Here is a 16,111-nt window from a genome sequence, read left to right as displayed (position 1 = left end):
CTTTTTTATTAATATGTATCTTAATATACAGTATTTTGTGATTTTCCTTTGCCAAACTCTACTTGATTTACCACCATCTCTTTCCTTAACATCATCATGACTCCTCCTCCTCTTTTACCCACTCTGTCTCTTCTCCATATATTATACCTTTTATCTATGTCTATTTTAATTGCTTCATTTAACTTTTGTTTCCACCAGGCATGCAATATCTGGTTCTTTCTTTATATAATCTCTTAATTCTAATTTACTAGATAAAATCCCATCTATGATTGTATACATAATTTTTAATCTCTTGTTCTTATCATTTTTAGTTAAACTTGCTCCATTTTTTTCTCTTCCTTCTCTTTTATATACCATTTCCTTATCCTGTCTCTTATAATTCTCCAAAAAAAAATGCCTTTTTCTCCTCCTCTGATCTTCCATTATTTTTTTCTCTTGCTTCTGCCACCAGTTCGTTGTGTCTCTTCCTTTCCTCCTCGTTTCTATTTATCTTTATATATATATATATATATATATATATATATATATATATATATATATATATATATATATATATATATATATATATATATATATATATCTTTGCAACATTCTGTTTCTGAGTTTTGTTTTTCTATGTAGTACTACTTCTGCTGCTGCTTGTGATTTTAGTAATATCTTAATTGGTCTCACAGTTCCTTCTTGATATGGTCCCATTCTATTGATTTCTTCTACTTCCTCTTCTAAGTTCTGTCTATCCTCGTCATTTAGATGTTTTAGTAGGTCTTTTACTGATTTCATTTTGTCCTTTTCCTTTCTTGGTCTATATTTAAAAATTTTTTTCTTTGTCCAAAAATAATTACTTTTTCTTCCGCAATTTCTCTTACTAAATTTTCTTTTTTCTTGAGGTGTCCTATCATTTTCCTTGTCATATTTTCATCTCTTTCTTTTAACTGTTCTTTAAATACTTCCTGAAATGATTCCTTGTCTTTCTTATCTTGGATTCTCCATGCCTGTACATCTTTTTAATCACGTCTTGTACTCTTTCCTCTTCTTTGTTAACTAGATCTTTCAGCTTCTCTTTTTCTTTCTCTGCTTTTCCGAGTCCTTCTTCCATCAATTTCTTGTAGTTAGCTATTTGCACTTTTAATTCTTCATTTTCTGTTCTTAGCCTAGTTTCGTTTTCTTCCACTCTTTTTATCCTTTCTTTCAATTTCTGGAGCTCTTTATCCTCTTCTTCATTCTCTTTCATTCCCATACTCTCCTTTATCAATTTATCTAATATACGTTCGATAGTCGACAGTCTATCAAATAGTGAAGTATGCGCCGTATCAAAGCCTTCGAATGCTCTTTCTCCCTCACCAACATAGTCATCATCAGCTTTCATTCTTTCCCGTGTCTCATACCTGCATTTAGATGGAATCTCTTTCTCACTCATGATTTTGTAACACTGTATTCATGAAAAAAAAACGAGTCCACACTAATCGCCCAGGCCACTGCAAACCCAAACAAAGGTAGTGAAGATCAGTTGATTCCCGGGAGCAACGGTATTGCATCCTTCCTCAACCGCGTCTCCTGCTGTGTGTGTGTAATTCACCTCGGTGGCCTGCTGGCCACCCAGCCAGTCTTCCCCATTACCGAACGAGCTCAGAGCTCATAGACCGATATGTGCGTGTGTGCGTGCATATCGCCCGAAGCTTATCTCACAGACATGATGCAGAGAAAGAGACAGACATATTTATATAATATATATATATATATATATATATATATATATATATATATATATATATATATATATATATATATATATATATATATATATATATATATATATATATATATATATATATATATATATATAAACAGGCAACCCCCGCTTAACAAAGGGGTTACGTTCCTAAAAAAAAACCTTCGTTAAGCGAATCAATTCTAACAAGATTAACCCGACTTGAACTTCCATTTAGAGTAAACAAAGCGAGAATGCATCATAGTTCAGTGAAAGTAAAAATTATGAAGTGAAACATTTAGGCAGTTTAATTTAAGTCATTATAATGTACACTAATGTATGTATGTACGTAACTTTGAAATGTTGATGATATTAAATTTATGAAGGGAAGGAGAATGAAACGGGAAAGACACTAACCGGCAACCTGTGGAATGTAAACAAAGGGCGCATCATTGTATCACATATAAAACTTATGTACGTACCACATTTCCACAAGGCTTTCCATTTTATCCATTATAGAGTCACGAGTTCAGGTGGTTCTTTTAGCTTGTAAGGAAGATAAGGTCTAACCAGCCTTCTTATTAGAGTCTGCTGACATGAAAATAGTAGAGACAGTAAATGGAGTCAAGATGGTGGTGAGCAATGCTATTAGTTTTCTTGCCTCGTGTCTGTGAATAATATCCAGCTTTATTTCGAGATTAAGAGACTTCCTGGTCTTCTTATCAACGCTAGGCGACATTGCAGGGCATTTTGGTGGTAATTTGAGCGAGGGAAGACGAGCTGCTGCTGATGCTGTTATTGTTTTGAACAGGGGGAGTGAGTGGTGCGCGTGTTGTCCACGAGAGGCGCTGGTGTATTCAAGAGCCTGTTGGCTTGAGTGATATGGTGGGGCTTTCAAACTTGGAAAAAAGTACCTGGATAATATTTCGTTAAAGCGAGTTTGGTGTTCATTAAACGAGCAGATGGTAGTAAAATGAAACCTTCATTGTAGTGAAATTTCCTTGTGTGAACCTACGGTAGTTAGACGGGGATTGCCTGTGTATATATATATATATATATATATATATATATATATATATATATATATATATATATATATATATATATATATATATATATATATATATATATATATATATATATATATATATATATATATATATATATATGCAGCAAGGTCTCTGTTTACGTCAGAGTTACGTTCCTGAAACATGACATAAGTCGATTTTGTACGTAACTCGAGTTTCCATACATTTCAAAGCATATTATCGAGTTTTCAACCAATCATTGTTTATGGTCATTCAGGTAAGTTAAAGGTTATAGTGTTATATTATTTACAACTATGTAGGAATATGAAATACAAGTTTGTTTGTTTTTGTTGATTAGGGCCACGAACGCGAAGGACTGCAAGTTGCCGAGAGGGGTGGCCCTGAGGCCGCCAGGAGGGTGGGCAGGTCGAATGTTGTGACGCCCAGGGCAGACAGCTGGGAGCGTAGTGCAGTGCAATGGGAGTAGAAGCGTGGGCAGCGGGGCAGGAAATGGAATAGGAAAGGGCAATAGGGATCAGCAGACAGGCGCAGACGGTGCAAGTGATCTGTGAGTGTCGTGCGGCCCAGGCGAAGGCTCCGGAGTTGCTATTGTTGTGATGGGTGCGCGAACCCTCAAGGTCGTCAACCTCCCCGTTGTCATGGTAACGGGCTTCCCGTTTTCTTCTTCACTCCTTCACACACAGCTGCTGCCTCCCTTCTCATGTCTTTAATTACGTGCTCTTTTTCTTGTAGCGTAATGGTTTTCCGTTTCTGAGCATCACTGCTGTCACTAAGGAGTTTTCTCTTTGGTGCCATTGAGCAAGATACTAAGAACTTGAGTCAGTAAACGCAGAAGTAGGATAACATTCTTGCCAGGGGCAACGGTGTGGTGGAACTGAGGCAGGGTGTTATTATACTCAAGCGTGAGGCGGGCGGTGTGACGGGTAACCACCAACAATAACAATAAGTCACACGCTTTACGATTTATAAATTTTCAATTTTTTTTAATCTTAAATTGCCTTATAGTGGACTGACGTAACTACGAGTTTGACGTAACTCGAGACCGAAGTAACCCGGGACTTTACTGTGTATATATATATATATATATATATATATATATATATATATATATATATATATATATATATATATATATATTTCTATTAGCTTTCTACAAGCCTTGCCCCCAAGAAAGGATTGTTTTGTAATGCATAAAGAGAAATCTTACGTGGAATAGCAAAAAATAAAGCAGAGATGATGAGATCGGCCACAGATGGCGGAGACTCCAGCTACTTGGTCACTTCTTCTTCTTGTGACCTTTTTAGCTTGACGTGTTTTGTTTCACCACGATAACGTTAATTACATTTGTTTCCACTCTATTGCCTGCTATAATGGATGTCATATCCTAGTATTCATATATACTCATGCCATGAGGGTAAGCTGGACTCTGTGTCAGTAAGTGATAGTGAATTACTTATGAAATACCGCAATTTCATAAGTAATTCAAAGTCATGCTCCGCGAAATATGGTATATTTTACCGATTCGTGTATATGCGAGATTCGTGTTCGGCGAGGTTTTACTGTACTTCTTCTTTCAATTCACGTCACTATTTTTTTTTTTTTTTTTTTTTTTCCCATATATGTGACCTGTAATTTTGTATTAATATTTTTTGGGATAAAGAAAAGTAAAAAGATTTTGAAAAAAATTTATAAAACAAAATATGGAGCAAATAAGACCAGAATAACGCTCGAAAGTTTTAGTTGCAATTATAATTGCATGGCTGGGGTTGGGGACTGAAATAGGGATGAATGTCTAATATTGATGTACATGTTCCCAATACTTCGCAACATAAAAATCAGAGTGTTTCATGCATATTTACCGGAGATATGACACCATTCTAAACTGGATGTTCCCCTTAATCTTCTTCTCAAGAGTTATTGCAGGACTTGAAAACAGAGATGGGTGGGTAGACACAGTATACCTGGACATCATAAAGGCTTTTGATCACGTCCCTCATGGAAGACTACTTCGGAAACTAGAGAACATAGGAGAACTGCGAGGAACCTTGCTTGAATGGACAAGAGATTATTTGAAGGATAGGGAAATGAAAACTGTGATCAGAGATACATACTCATGTTGGGGGAAAGTAACTAGCGGAGTGCCACAAGGGTCGGTGTTAGCCCCCCATTATGTTTCAAGTTTATGTAAACGACATTCACATTGGGATAAACAGTTATATAGATTTATTTGCTGATGATGCAAAGTTGCTGAGAGTTATCAAAACCAGAGAGGACTGTCTGCTGTTACAGGGAGAAATAAACAAAATCTATGAGTAGAGCAGGAAGTGGAAATTGGAGTTTAATGCCAAGAAATGTCACATAATGGGATTAGGAAAGAGTAAGAGAAGACCAGTATTTGATGGGAGAGGAACAAATAATGAAGACTAAAGAGAAAAAAGATCTTGGATTGATCATATAAGAAAATCTGACCCCTGATAAACATATAAGCAAGATATTTGGACTATCATATCAGGCGCCTAGAGCCAGAGTAACGTAAGCGCCAAAAACAGAAAACGGAGAAAATCGCGATCAAAGTTTTGCAACATTCAGAATGCAATATCTCCTCAATTAATTGATATAGGAAGTTGTGTTTGGCTTCAAAATGTTAGTTATTGCATGTGCTTTACGGCCTGTACCTGGGCATTTAGTGAAATTAAAGCATCCTGAAAGGTTAAGGGATGAATGCTCTTTATGTCCAGTTTATTTGTGGTGAAAAATTAACAACACTTGCATTATTTATTTATTTTATTTTATTTTTTTATTTATTTATTTTTTTTTCAAGCATGAATGCATTGTTTATACATGTTCCTGTGTCAGGTTGTTTCAACAGCATGTAGTTTGTTGAGTTTCATCACCATTTAAGCCATTCTTGATTGATGTACTAGTTTTATTAAACAAAAACGTAAGCGACACTCATGCACGTAGCCTACTTCCTACTTTGAACACCTTATAATAGAACAGGGGAGAATGATAAACGGTAGACAGCAACATTTCTTTTAGTGCCAGAAAACAAAAACAAACAACTAACACACTAAAAAAAATACGTAATTTTATCATAGCAGCCATCAGCACAGGGAGGCCCCATTACCCGCGCCTGTACTTGGCGGCCAGTAGACCTGCTCACGAATGCTTCTCCCATATTCCTTCATTTTTTAGCTAAGTTTTTCTTCCACTCTACAAGATTATGCACCCTTTTTCATCCCCTAGAGGGTTCTGGCTGCTCAGGGGGCATGTTGTCTGCCATAAGGATGAAAGCTTCGTATTAGCATAAAAAAAATGAGCGCAGATTGTCATTCAGTGGTGGAGAGTGTCTGTGGGTTTGAGGTGTGCGAGAGGCAGGCTGGTATCACGTGACACGCAGCGCGGGCCGTGATTGGCTCGCTGGCTGCTAGGCTGGAGTTACTTCACTATGGCACCAGCTGCTCATCCTCTTGATTCGAGAGCGACACAAGGATCGTCAGATAACTGCATTTGGGAGGATGTTCGACCCTATTAAGGTGTCCATTCTGACTTCTACTCCGCTTCCTGCCACAGTAGGAAGGTGGGGAAGACAATGCAATACAAATTAACATTTCGGCCAGAGTGTCGCTTACGTTACTCTGGCTCTAGGCACCTCAATAAGATGTTGACTAATATAAGAGTGGGATTTTATTACATGGATAAAGATATGATGAAAAAAATCATCACAAGCATGATATGCCCAAGGCTGGAATATGCAGCAGTGGTGTGGTCTCCGAGCTCTAGAAAAGATATAAGAAAGTTGGAAAGGATACAGAAGATTGCTACAAAGATGGTGCCAGAATTAAAGGACCTCACATATGAAGAACGATTGAAGGAAATGGGACTGCCAACCTTACAAGATAGAAGAGAAAGGGGAGACCTAATAACAATGTATAAGATAGTAAATGATATTGAAAAGATAGACAAAGAAGACCTGGTGCTGTTGACAGAAAAAGATGGAAGGACAAGAGGACATGAAAAGAAGATCAGGGTGAGGCAGTGTGTGAAGGATATTGGAAAATGCAGTTTTCTGCACAGAACGGTGGAAAAAATGGAATGCATTGGATAATGTAATTGTTACAGCACATAGTGTGCACAACTTTAAAGAAAAACTAGATAAATGGAGATATGGAGACAGGACACTGATCCCTGCTCGAACCCTGTACAATACAACTAGGTAAATACCTGACCCTACCAACTGGGTGACACACAACCTGGTGCACCTAACTGGGTTTACCCTCTATCAGTCAAATTTACCTCAGCAAAGAGTAAATCCCCTAACCTAGCACCTTATTTAGACCATAGTTTTAGTATGATGTTATCTTCACCCACACTTTTTCCCGTCTGCAGAACAAACCATATATTAACCTATTTCAGCCACTTCACGGTTTTACAGTCTTATATTTACACTATCTCTTCTTCAAAGTGCATCATTACTAAATTAACTAAGGGAAACAAGGTATATAAAACAATGGAAGAAATGTGTAAACTGATGGGTAAGAGATTAAGGTTGGTATTTAATGTAGGAGATTTCATAGAACTTGTATTCCAAATTTATTGTTTTATTATTCAAGAGTAGTTCATATGATATAGAAGAGAGATGATTGGACACTGATGACGAGGTCGCTGTGCGACTGATATAGGATAACCTAGATGGGCCCTGATGGCCCTTTGTTATCCTATTATTTATGTTATGTTATGTTATGACAAATTGCATTTATTTAAATTTAAGAAATGCTATTGATAATTTGCCACTTGGAAGACCAATGAAATCCAAAGAAGATCAGAGGTATAGATGGAAAACTGCTGGAATGGATGGAGGATTTTTTTTATCACAATCAGATAATGCAAGTTTTTGTTTGTATATCCTCCACTTTCTCCTGCATTACCTCACAATAAAAGTATAAACATAATGTCAGTGCTAAGTAAGTGCAATAGCTCAGTTTGATGTCACATTGATGCAAAACATGAAATTAAAAATTCCACAAAAAATTACACTAATTTCAATTGATAAGCAATTCACTTTTCTGAGAAAGGCATAATATTTTTGAGTTGTAAGGGTCTCTCTCTCTCTCTCTCTCTCTCTCTCTCTCTCTCTCTCTCTCTCTCTCTCTCTCTCTCTCTCTCTCTCTCTCTCTCTCTCTCTCTCTCTTTTTATATTCCTATCTATACTACTCTTTCCTATCCCAACTTTTACAAGACAACACTGTACTAAGAAGTTATTAAATTGATACTTTTGTCATGGTCATATCACTAAGTGTTTTTAGATACATTTGACAGTAATTAGATTGAAATTTTTCAACAAAACATATAAGAGTTTATCAAATTTTCAGTTGCTGGACTGGCAAGAAATGGGGAATTGATAGACTATGACCCAGAAGACATGAAACCAGTGTGTAGCAAGTACAAGTTGACAGGCATTGTTGTTCACAGTGGTCAAGCAAGTGGTGGACACTACTACTCCTATATACTGCACAGGTATGACTTTTCTTGATTTAATATTGTCATTATTAACTATATTTAACAAGAGCTCATAAGAAAGCAAGGAGCTTGATATATTTTATGGAGGTTTGGATATATGTCAACTGTTGTTTGAAGATAGTAATAGAATCATAGTTCTTATTTTATGTATAGCTGGGTTCTGAATGTGAGCTCATAAGTAAGGAAAAGTTCTGTAAATGAAATGCTGAAAATTTTGAAGTGTTAGATAGTCTTGTGGAATAAGGAACAACAGAATCCAAGAGATATATTAACCTCTATAGCTTGCTCAGGGAGCAGTGAAGTGATTTGTATAGTTATGTAGATCAATATGTAAAGAAATGGTTAGTAGTGTAGATGCAATTTACTCTAAATGAATGGAAGGAATAAGCTGTACTTATGATTTTTTTTAATGTGAAAAAGTCTTTTTTGAGTGAAAAATTAATTTATAGCCAAAATCAGGTCTGTGCACAAATTTAAACCAAGTGCCAGATGTGCCCCAGTGGCAAGGGCATGGAAGTACACACTTCTACAAATGCTCCTATACCTATTTAGGCCATAATAATAGATAATGCATTACAGCAAGGAATGTCTATAAATATATGTGTTGTTTCAATGACATGGAGATATTGTAAGTTATGGTCAGAATTTTAGGTACATGTGTGTGAGAAACTGCATTTTTGTTTATTGTAAGTGGTAGAATGTACAGTAATGGTGAGAGTGATTATCACTCATGAGAAGACAGCTCATTGATTGGTCAAGAGCTTTGTTAAGTCTATTTGTAGTGCAAGGTACAAAAGTCTTGAACTGTGTTAAGGAATGCTTGTAAGTGGTTAGAGGCTGTTTACCTTTGGATGTGTGCATGTGAATGTAATGTCATCTGCATAAGAAGGCAGCCGCCGCTGCCACGACCATCACCACCACCACTGTCAAAGGTGTAATTTATACTTTTACAGAGATTTTTTATGTGATTTTGTTTACCTCTTTGTGCAATGCACAGTTCTTCTTGATTCAGTATTGCCTCATCCAAAAACCCTGATTTCCCACAGATCCTCCAAAATTGTTGTGGATGAGAGCTAGGCATAGATTGAAAACAGTCCTAACTTAAAACTATCCATTGGCAAAGGAAATAAGGTAGAACATCACACAATTCATTACATGTCTCACCAGAGAAATATAAGCAATATGGGAAAACCATTGAATAGGAGAAATATAAAATTATCCAAAGTTATATGGGAGTTCTAGCATGGTGGCATTTTCAGGGGTACATCCTGATAATTTGACAAAACCTGTAATTTCCAACATACTACTGGTCCCCTGCTTGTTGGATTAACAGACTTTTATTGTATAAACAGTGATGCCTCATGATAATGCACACTTTGAGGGTGAGGGGATTTCTTTTACTGCAAATTGTATGTTGTTGAGAGTGGTTTGTTTGCAAACCCTTAATGCCCTCCCCCCACACTTTCCCTTTTTCAGTAATTTATTCTCTTTTAATAACAAAAAAAATATTTTGAACATTTAAATCACCGTATTCAATGCTCAGTGCTGAAATATAAAGTAAATTATTATTTGGGAATTATACATTTATAAAAATTTGTCATACCAAGAAAAAATGAATTAAAGATGTAGCTTCCCCTCTTAAAATCTCTCACCACCTTACCCTCTGTTTCTGTCTTTCTTACCCACTGTTTCAATATAAATTGCTATGTTTCTGAAATTATTTCTGAAATCCTTTTCATTTGTGTTCCACATCACTGTTGTGGTAGATATCAAAGCATGTTCTTCTCCCATCCTAAACATGACATTTGAGCAAGGAAAAAATATTTGGAGTTGAGAAGGATAAGATACTGAGTAAGATGGAGAGGGAGAAAAACCTTAAAGAGGTGGTAAATAATATCATTGATGTGGTGCAGGAGGAGGGTAAAGACTTAGTATAAGAAATAGAGGACTTCCATAGAATTGGAAAGTTCACAGGAGAAGGTATGAGGCCAATAAGAATGAAATTTAAGTCACAGAAGGATGTGGATGAATTGGTGGAGAAGTCGTGGAGGTTAGCCTAGCAAGAAACAACAAAGAAGATTTGGTTGAAGAGAGATCTCGGTGAAAAGGAAAGGGAAATGTTAAGTGAATTGTGAAGGGAGGTTTTGAAAAAAAATGAAGAGAGGACAGAAGAGGAGAAGAAAGAATTTTTCTGGAGAATCTTGGATATGAGACTGAGAAAGTGGTTCATAACCCAGAAAAGTACAGTAAGAAAGGACTAAAGAAACTTAAGTGTGAGTGGAATGTAATGTATTCCAACTTAAATGGAGTGATATCAGGGATTTTAGAACTCAACGATTACTTGAGGGATAAGAACCCAGATATTGTGAGTCTTACTGAAACAAAACTGGGAGAGGGAAAAGACCTGATGATGGTTGGAGAAGGGAAATATAATGTTTGGAAAAGAAATAGAGTAGGTAAGATGGGAGGAGGAGTGATGTTGCTGGTTAAAAAAGATATAAAAGTGGATCAAGTGAAAGAAGGTATGGAAAAGGCAGAAGTGCTAAAGATCAGAGTAGAAACTAATGAAGGAAAAAAGAGGCACTACATAGTGGTGTATGTACCACCTAAGACAAATGCATGGTCAGTACAGGAATATGAAGAAATGATAAGAGATACAGGAACATGTCTGGAAGGAATGTTGGGTGGCTGTGAAAGAGCTATAATGATGGAAGATTTTAATTGTAAAGAGGTGTGTTGGGAGGACTGGTCAATGGAAGGATCAGAGACAACATGGGAAATACACTATTGACACTGGTAATGGAAAATGTGTTAACTCAGTGGGTCAAAGAAGATACTAGGTTTGGAGAGAGGAGCATCATCAAGACTGGACTTGGTCTTTAGTACAGAGCCAATGATCATTGAGGAGATGAGGGTGGAGTGCCCTTTAGCAAAGAGTGATCATGCAGTTTTGGAGTTCAAGGTGATGGATGAAGAGAAATCTAGAAGAAATGAAGAATATAAAGTGGGAAGATGGAATTATGCCAAGACAGATTTTGGAAACCTAAAGAAATTTTTTCAAGAGACAAATTGGATGAAATTCAAGAGTGCTAAGGAGCAAATGAAAAGTGGAAGGAATTTATAAAAATATACAAAGAAGGTGAGAAAAATTTGTACCAATAAGACAACATAGAGAAGTTGGAAAGCAGGACTGGTTTAATGATAGATGTGAAAAGGCTAGAACAAGAAAAGAGGATGCATGGAAGAGGTGGAGAAGGAAAAGACGGATTAAGCAGTGGGAAAGTTACAAAAGAGCAAGAAATGAATATGTGTTGATTAGAAGAGAAGAGAGAAAGAAACAAGAAAAGGATATAATTGATAAATGTAAAGACCAAACAAGGCTTTTTTACAGACATGTGAACAACAACATAAAAAATAGAGAAAGTATTGAAAGTTTAGAAGTGAATGGAGTCTGCAGTGAGGATCCCAGGGAAATGGCAGAGGTTATGAACGGATGCTTTCGGAAGGTATTCACAATGGAGATTGCTTTTGACAAGCCACTGGTAATGGAACAGAAAGGGATTATGGAGGAGTTTCAAGTAACTGTAGAGGAGATAAAGAATATGATGGGGAGTCTAGAGGTGAGAAAAGCTGTGGGACCCGATGGGGTATCAGGATGGATTTTAAGAGAATGCAGGAACAACTGGCAGAAAAAGTTTGTGAAGTAATTGATGCCTCATTAAGGGAAGGTGTAGTGCCCCAAGACTGGAAAAGAGCTAACATTGTCCCAATTTATAAAACAGGTAACAAGAGAGACCCATTGAACTATAGACCAGTGTCACTTACAAGTGTGGTAGCTAAGATGTGTGAGAGGGTGGTGAAGAATAGATGGACAGATTTCTTGGAGAAGAATGACATACTTTGTGATTGTCAATTTGGTTTTAGAAGAGGGCGTTCATGTACAACAAACCTGATATGTTACTATTCGAGGGTGATAGATGTAATACAAGAAAGAGATGGTTGGGCTGATGGAATATATCTGGATTTAAAAAAGGCTTTTGATAAGGTACCACACTGGAGACTGATCTGGAAACTTGAAATGGTAGGAGGAGTGCATGGCAGTTTGCTAAAATGGATGGAAGACTTTTTGGTGGGAAAAGAAATGAGAACAATAATTAAGGACAGACCATCAGAGTGGGGCTTGGTGGAGAGTGGAGTCCCACAGGGATCGGTGTTGGCACCAGTAATGTTTGCTGTCTATATAAATGACATAGTGGATGGGGTGTCCAGTTATGTGATGCAAAATTGTTAAGGAAAGTGAGATGTGCCAAAGATTGCGAATTACTTCAGGAAGACTTGGACAGAATATGGAAATGGAGCTGTACATGGCAAATGGAGTTCAACACAACAAAATGCAAGAAATTAGAGTTTGGCAAGAGTGAAAGAAGAATCAGGGGTATGTACAAGATAGGAAATGAAGACATAAAAACTATTAATGAAGAAAAAGATCTCGGGATGACAATTACCAATGACCTATCACCAGAGAGACATATAAACATAATAATTGGAGAAGTATTGAACTTATTGAGGAACATAAGAGTGGCGTTCGTATATTTAGATGAGGAAATGATGAAGAAAATATTTACTGCAATGATAAGACCGAGGCTTCATTATGCAACAATACAGTGGGCTCCAAACTTGAAGAAACACATAAGAAAATTAGAGAAAGTACAGAGGGCTGCGACAAAAATGGTGCCTGACTTGAGAGATTTGACTTATGAGGACAGACTGAACAGCATGCAACTTCCGACCCTGGAAATCAGAAGAGAGAGGGGAGACCTGATAGCAATATACAGAGTGATAAATGGCATGGAAAAAATGGACAGGGAAGATCTGTGTATGTGGAATGAAAGAGTGTCGAGAGGGCATGGAAAAAAAAACTTAAAGATGGCTTTTTTACATAGGGAAGAGGGCCAGCCAAGGGCAAAAAAAAAAGAAAGTTAGAAAAAAGCCCACTTGAGTGCTGGCTTTCCAAAGAGAAGAAAAAGTGCCAAAACCGTCAGCCAGAATTAGGGGAGCAAATGCCTCGATACCTCCCTCTTAAAAGAAGACAAGTTGTAGGAATTTGGAAATACAGATGCAGGGAGGGAGTTCCAGAGTTTACCAGTGAAAGGGATGAATGATTGAGCGTACTGGTTAACTCTTGCATTAGAGAGTTGGACAGAATAGGGATGAGAGGAAGAAGAAAGCCTTGTGCAGCGTGGCCACAGGAGGAGGGGAGGCATGCAGTTAGCAAGATCAGTAGAACAGTTACCATGAAAATAGCGATAAAATATAGAAAGGGATGCAACATTTCGGCGGTGAGAAAGAGAGTGAAGACAGTTAGTCAGAGGAGGGGAGTTGATGAGACGAAGAGCTTTCGATTCCACCCTATCAAGCAAAGCTGTGTGACTGGAACCACCCCAAACATGCGAAGAGTACTCCATACAGGGACGGATAAGGCCCTTATACAGAGTAACCAGTTGGAGGGGCGAGAAAAACTGGCGGAGACGCCTCAGAACACCTAACTTCATAGAAGCTGTTTTAGCAAGAGATGAGATGTGAAGTTTCCAGTTAAGATTATGAGCAAAGGACAGACCGAGGATATTCATTGTGGAAGAGGAAGACATTTGAGTGTCATTGAAGAAGAGGGGATAGTTGTCTGGAAGGTTGTGTCGAGTTGATAGATGGAGGAATTGAGTTTTTGAGGCATTGAAAACTACTAGATTTTCTCTGCCCCAATCGGAAATTTTAGAAAGATTGGAAGTCAGGCGTTCCGTGGCGTCCCCGCGTGATCTGTTAATTTCCTGAAGGGTTGGACGTCTCTGAAAGAACGTGGAAAGATGTAGGGTGGTATCATCAGCGTAGGAGTGGATAGGGCAAGAAGTTTGGTTAAGAAGGTCATTAATGAATAATAGAAAGAGAGTGGGTGACAGGACAGAACCCTGAGGAACACCACTATTAATAGGTTTAGGAGAAGAACAGTAGCCGTCTACCACAGCAGCAATAGAGCGGTCGGAAAGGAAACATGAGATAAAGTTGCAGAGAGAAGGATAGAAGCCGTAAGAGGGCAGTTTTGAAATCAAAGCTTTATGCCAGACTCTATCAAAAGCTTTTAATATGTCTAACACAACAGCAAAAGTTTCATCGAAATCTCTAAAAGAGGATGACCAAGACTCAGTAAGGAAAGCCAGAAGATCACCAGTAGAACGACCTTGACGGAAGCCATACCGGAGATCAGACAGAAGATTGTGAAGTGACAGATGTTTGAGAATCTTCCTATTCAGGATAGATTCAGAAACATTAGACAAGCAAGAGATTAAAGCTATAGGATGGTAGTTTGAGGGGTTAGAACAGTCACCCTTTTTAGGAACAGGCTGAATGTAGGCAAACTTCCAGCAGGAAGGAAAAGTAGAAATCGATAGACAAAGTTGGAAGAGTTTTGCCAGGCAAGGTGCAAGCACAGAAGCACAGTTTTTGAGAACAATAGGAGGGACCCCATCAGGTCCATAAGCCTTCCGAGGGTTTAGGCCAGCAAGGGCATGGAAAACATCATTACAAAGAATTTTGATTGTAGACATGAAATAGTCAGAGGGAGGAGGAGAGGAAGGGACAAGCCCAGAATCGTCCAAGGTGGAGTTGTGAGCAAAGGTTTGAGAAAAGAGTTCAGCTTTAGAGACAGAAGAGATGGCAGTGGTGCCATCAGGATGAAATAAAGGAGGAAAGATGAAGAAGTGAAATTATTTGAGATGTTTTGGCTAGATGCCAGAAGTCACGAGGAGAGTTTGAGTTTGAAAGATTTTGACATTTCCTATTTATGAAAGAGTGTTTGGCAAGTTGAAGAACAGACTTGGCATGATTCCGGGCAGAGATATAAAGTGCATGAGATTCAGGCGATGGAAGGCTCAAGTACCTTTTGTGGGCAACCTCTCTATCATGTATAGCACGAGAACAGGCTGAGTTAAACCAAGGTTTAGAAGGTTTAGGTTGAGAAAAAGAATGAGGAATGTATGCCTCCATGCCAGATACTAACACCTCTGTTAAGCGTTCAGCACAAAGAGATGGGTCTCTGACATGGAAGCAATAATCATTCCAGGGAAAATCAGCATAATACCTCCTCAGGTCCCCCCAAATGGCAGAGGCAAAACGCTAGAGGCACCTTCGCTTTGAGGGATCCTGCGGAAGGATTGGAAAAATAGGACAAGATACAGAAATGAGATTGTGATCGGAGGAGCCCAATGGAGATGAAAGGGTGACAGCATAAGCAGAAGGTTTAGAGGTGAGGTAGAGATCAAGAATGTTGGGCGTGTCTCCAAGATTGGTCAGGAATACGAGTAGGGTGCTGCACCAGTTGCTCTAGGTCATGGAGGATAGCAAAGTTGAAGGCTAGTTCACCAGGGTGGTCAGTGAAGGGAGAGGAAAGCCAAAGCTGGTGGTGAACATTGAAATCTCCAAGAATGGAAATCTCAGCGAAAGGGTAGAGGGACTGAATGTGCTCCACTTTAGAAGTTAAGTAGTCAAAGAAATTACTATAGTCAGAAGAGTTAGGGGAGAGATAAACAGCACAGATGAATTTAGTTTGAGAGTGACTGTTAACTCGTAGCCAGATGTTGGAAAATTCGGAAGACTCAAGAGCGTGGGCACGAGAGCAAGTTAAGTCATTGTGTACATAGACGCAACATCCAGCTTTGGAATGAAAATGAGAATAGAGAAAGTAGGAGGGAACAGAGAAGGGGCTACTGTCAGTTGCCTCAGACAGCTGTGTTTCGGTGAGGAAAAGAAGATGAGGTTTAGTAGAGGAGAGGTGGTGTTCCAC

General features: G+C 38.2%; 1 protein-coding gene across 1 annotated transcript in view; it reads left to right on the top strand.

The window, feature by feature from the left end:
• LOC123514879 overlaps window positions 1–16,111 on the top strand; it is a 573,117-nt gene that overhangs the window by 351,983 nt on the left and 205,023 nt on the right. The window contains exon 53 of the mRNA XM_045273138.1: window positions 8,130–8,274. Within this exon, the coding sequence (XP_045129073.1) occupies window positions 8,130–8,274 (145 nt within the window). The remainder of the gene's footprint in view (window positions 1–8,129; window positions 8,275–16,111) is intronic.

The sequence above is a fragment of the Portunus trituberculatus genome, chromosome 38, assembly GCF_017591435.1.
Source record: "Portunus trituberculatus isolate SZX2019 chromosome 38, ASM1759143v1, whole genome shotgun sequence".
NCBI classification, from domain to species: Eukaryota; Metazoa; Arthropoda; class Malacostraca; order Decapoda; family Portunidae; genus Portunus; species Portunus trituberculatus.
Note: the sequence above shows the minus strand (reverse complement) of the source record. Positions and strands in the feature narration are given on the sequence as shown.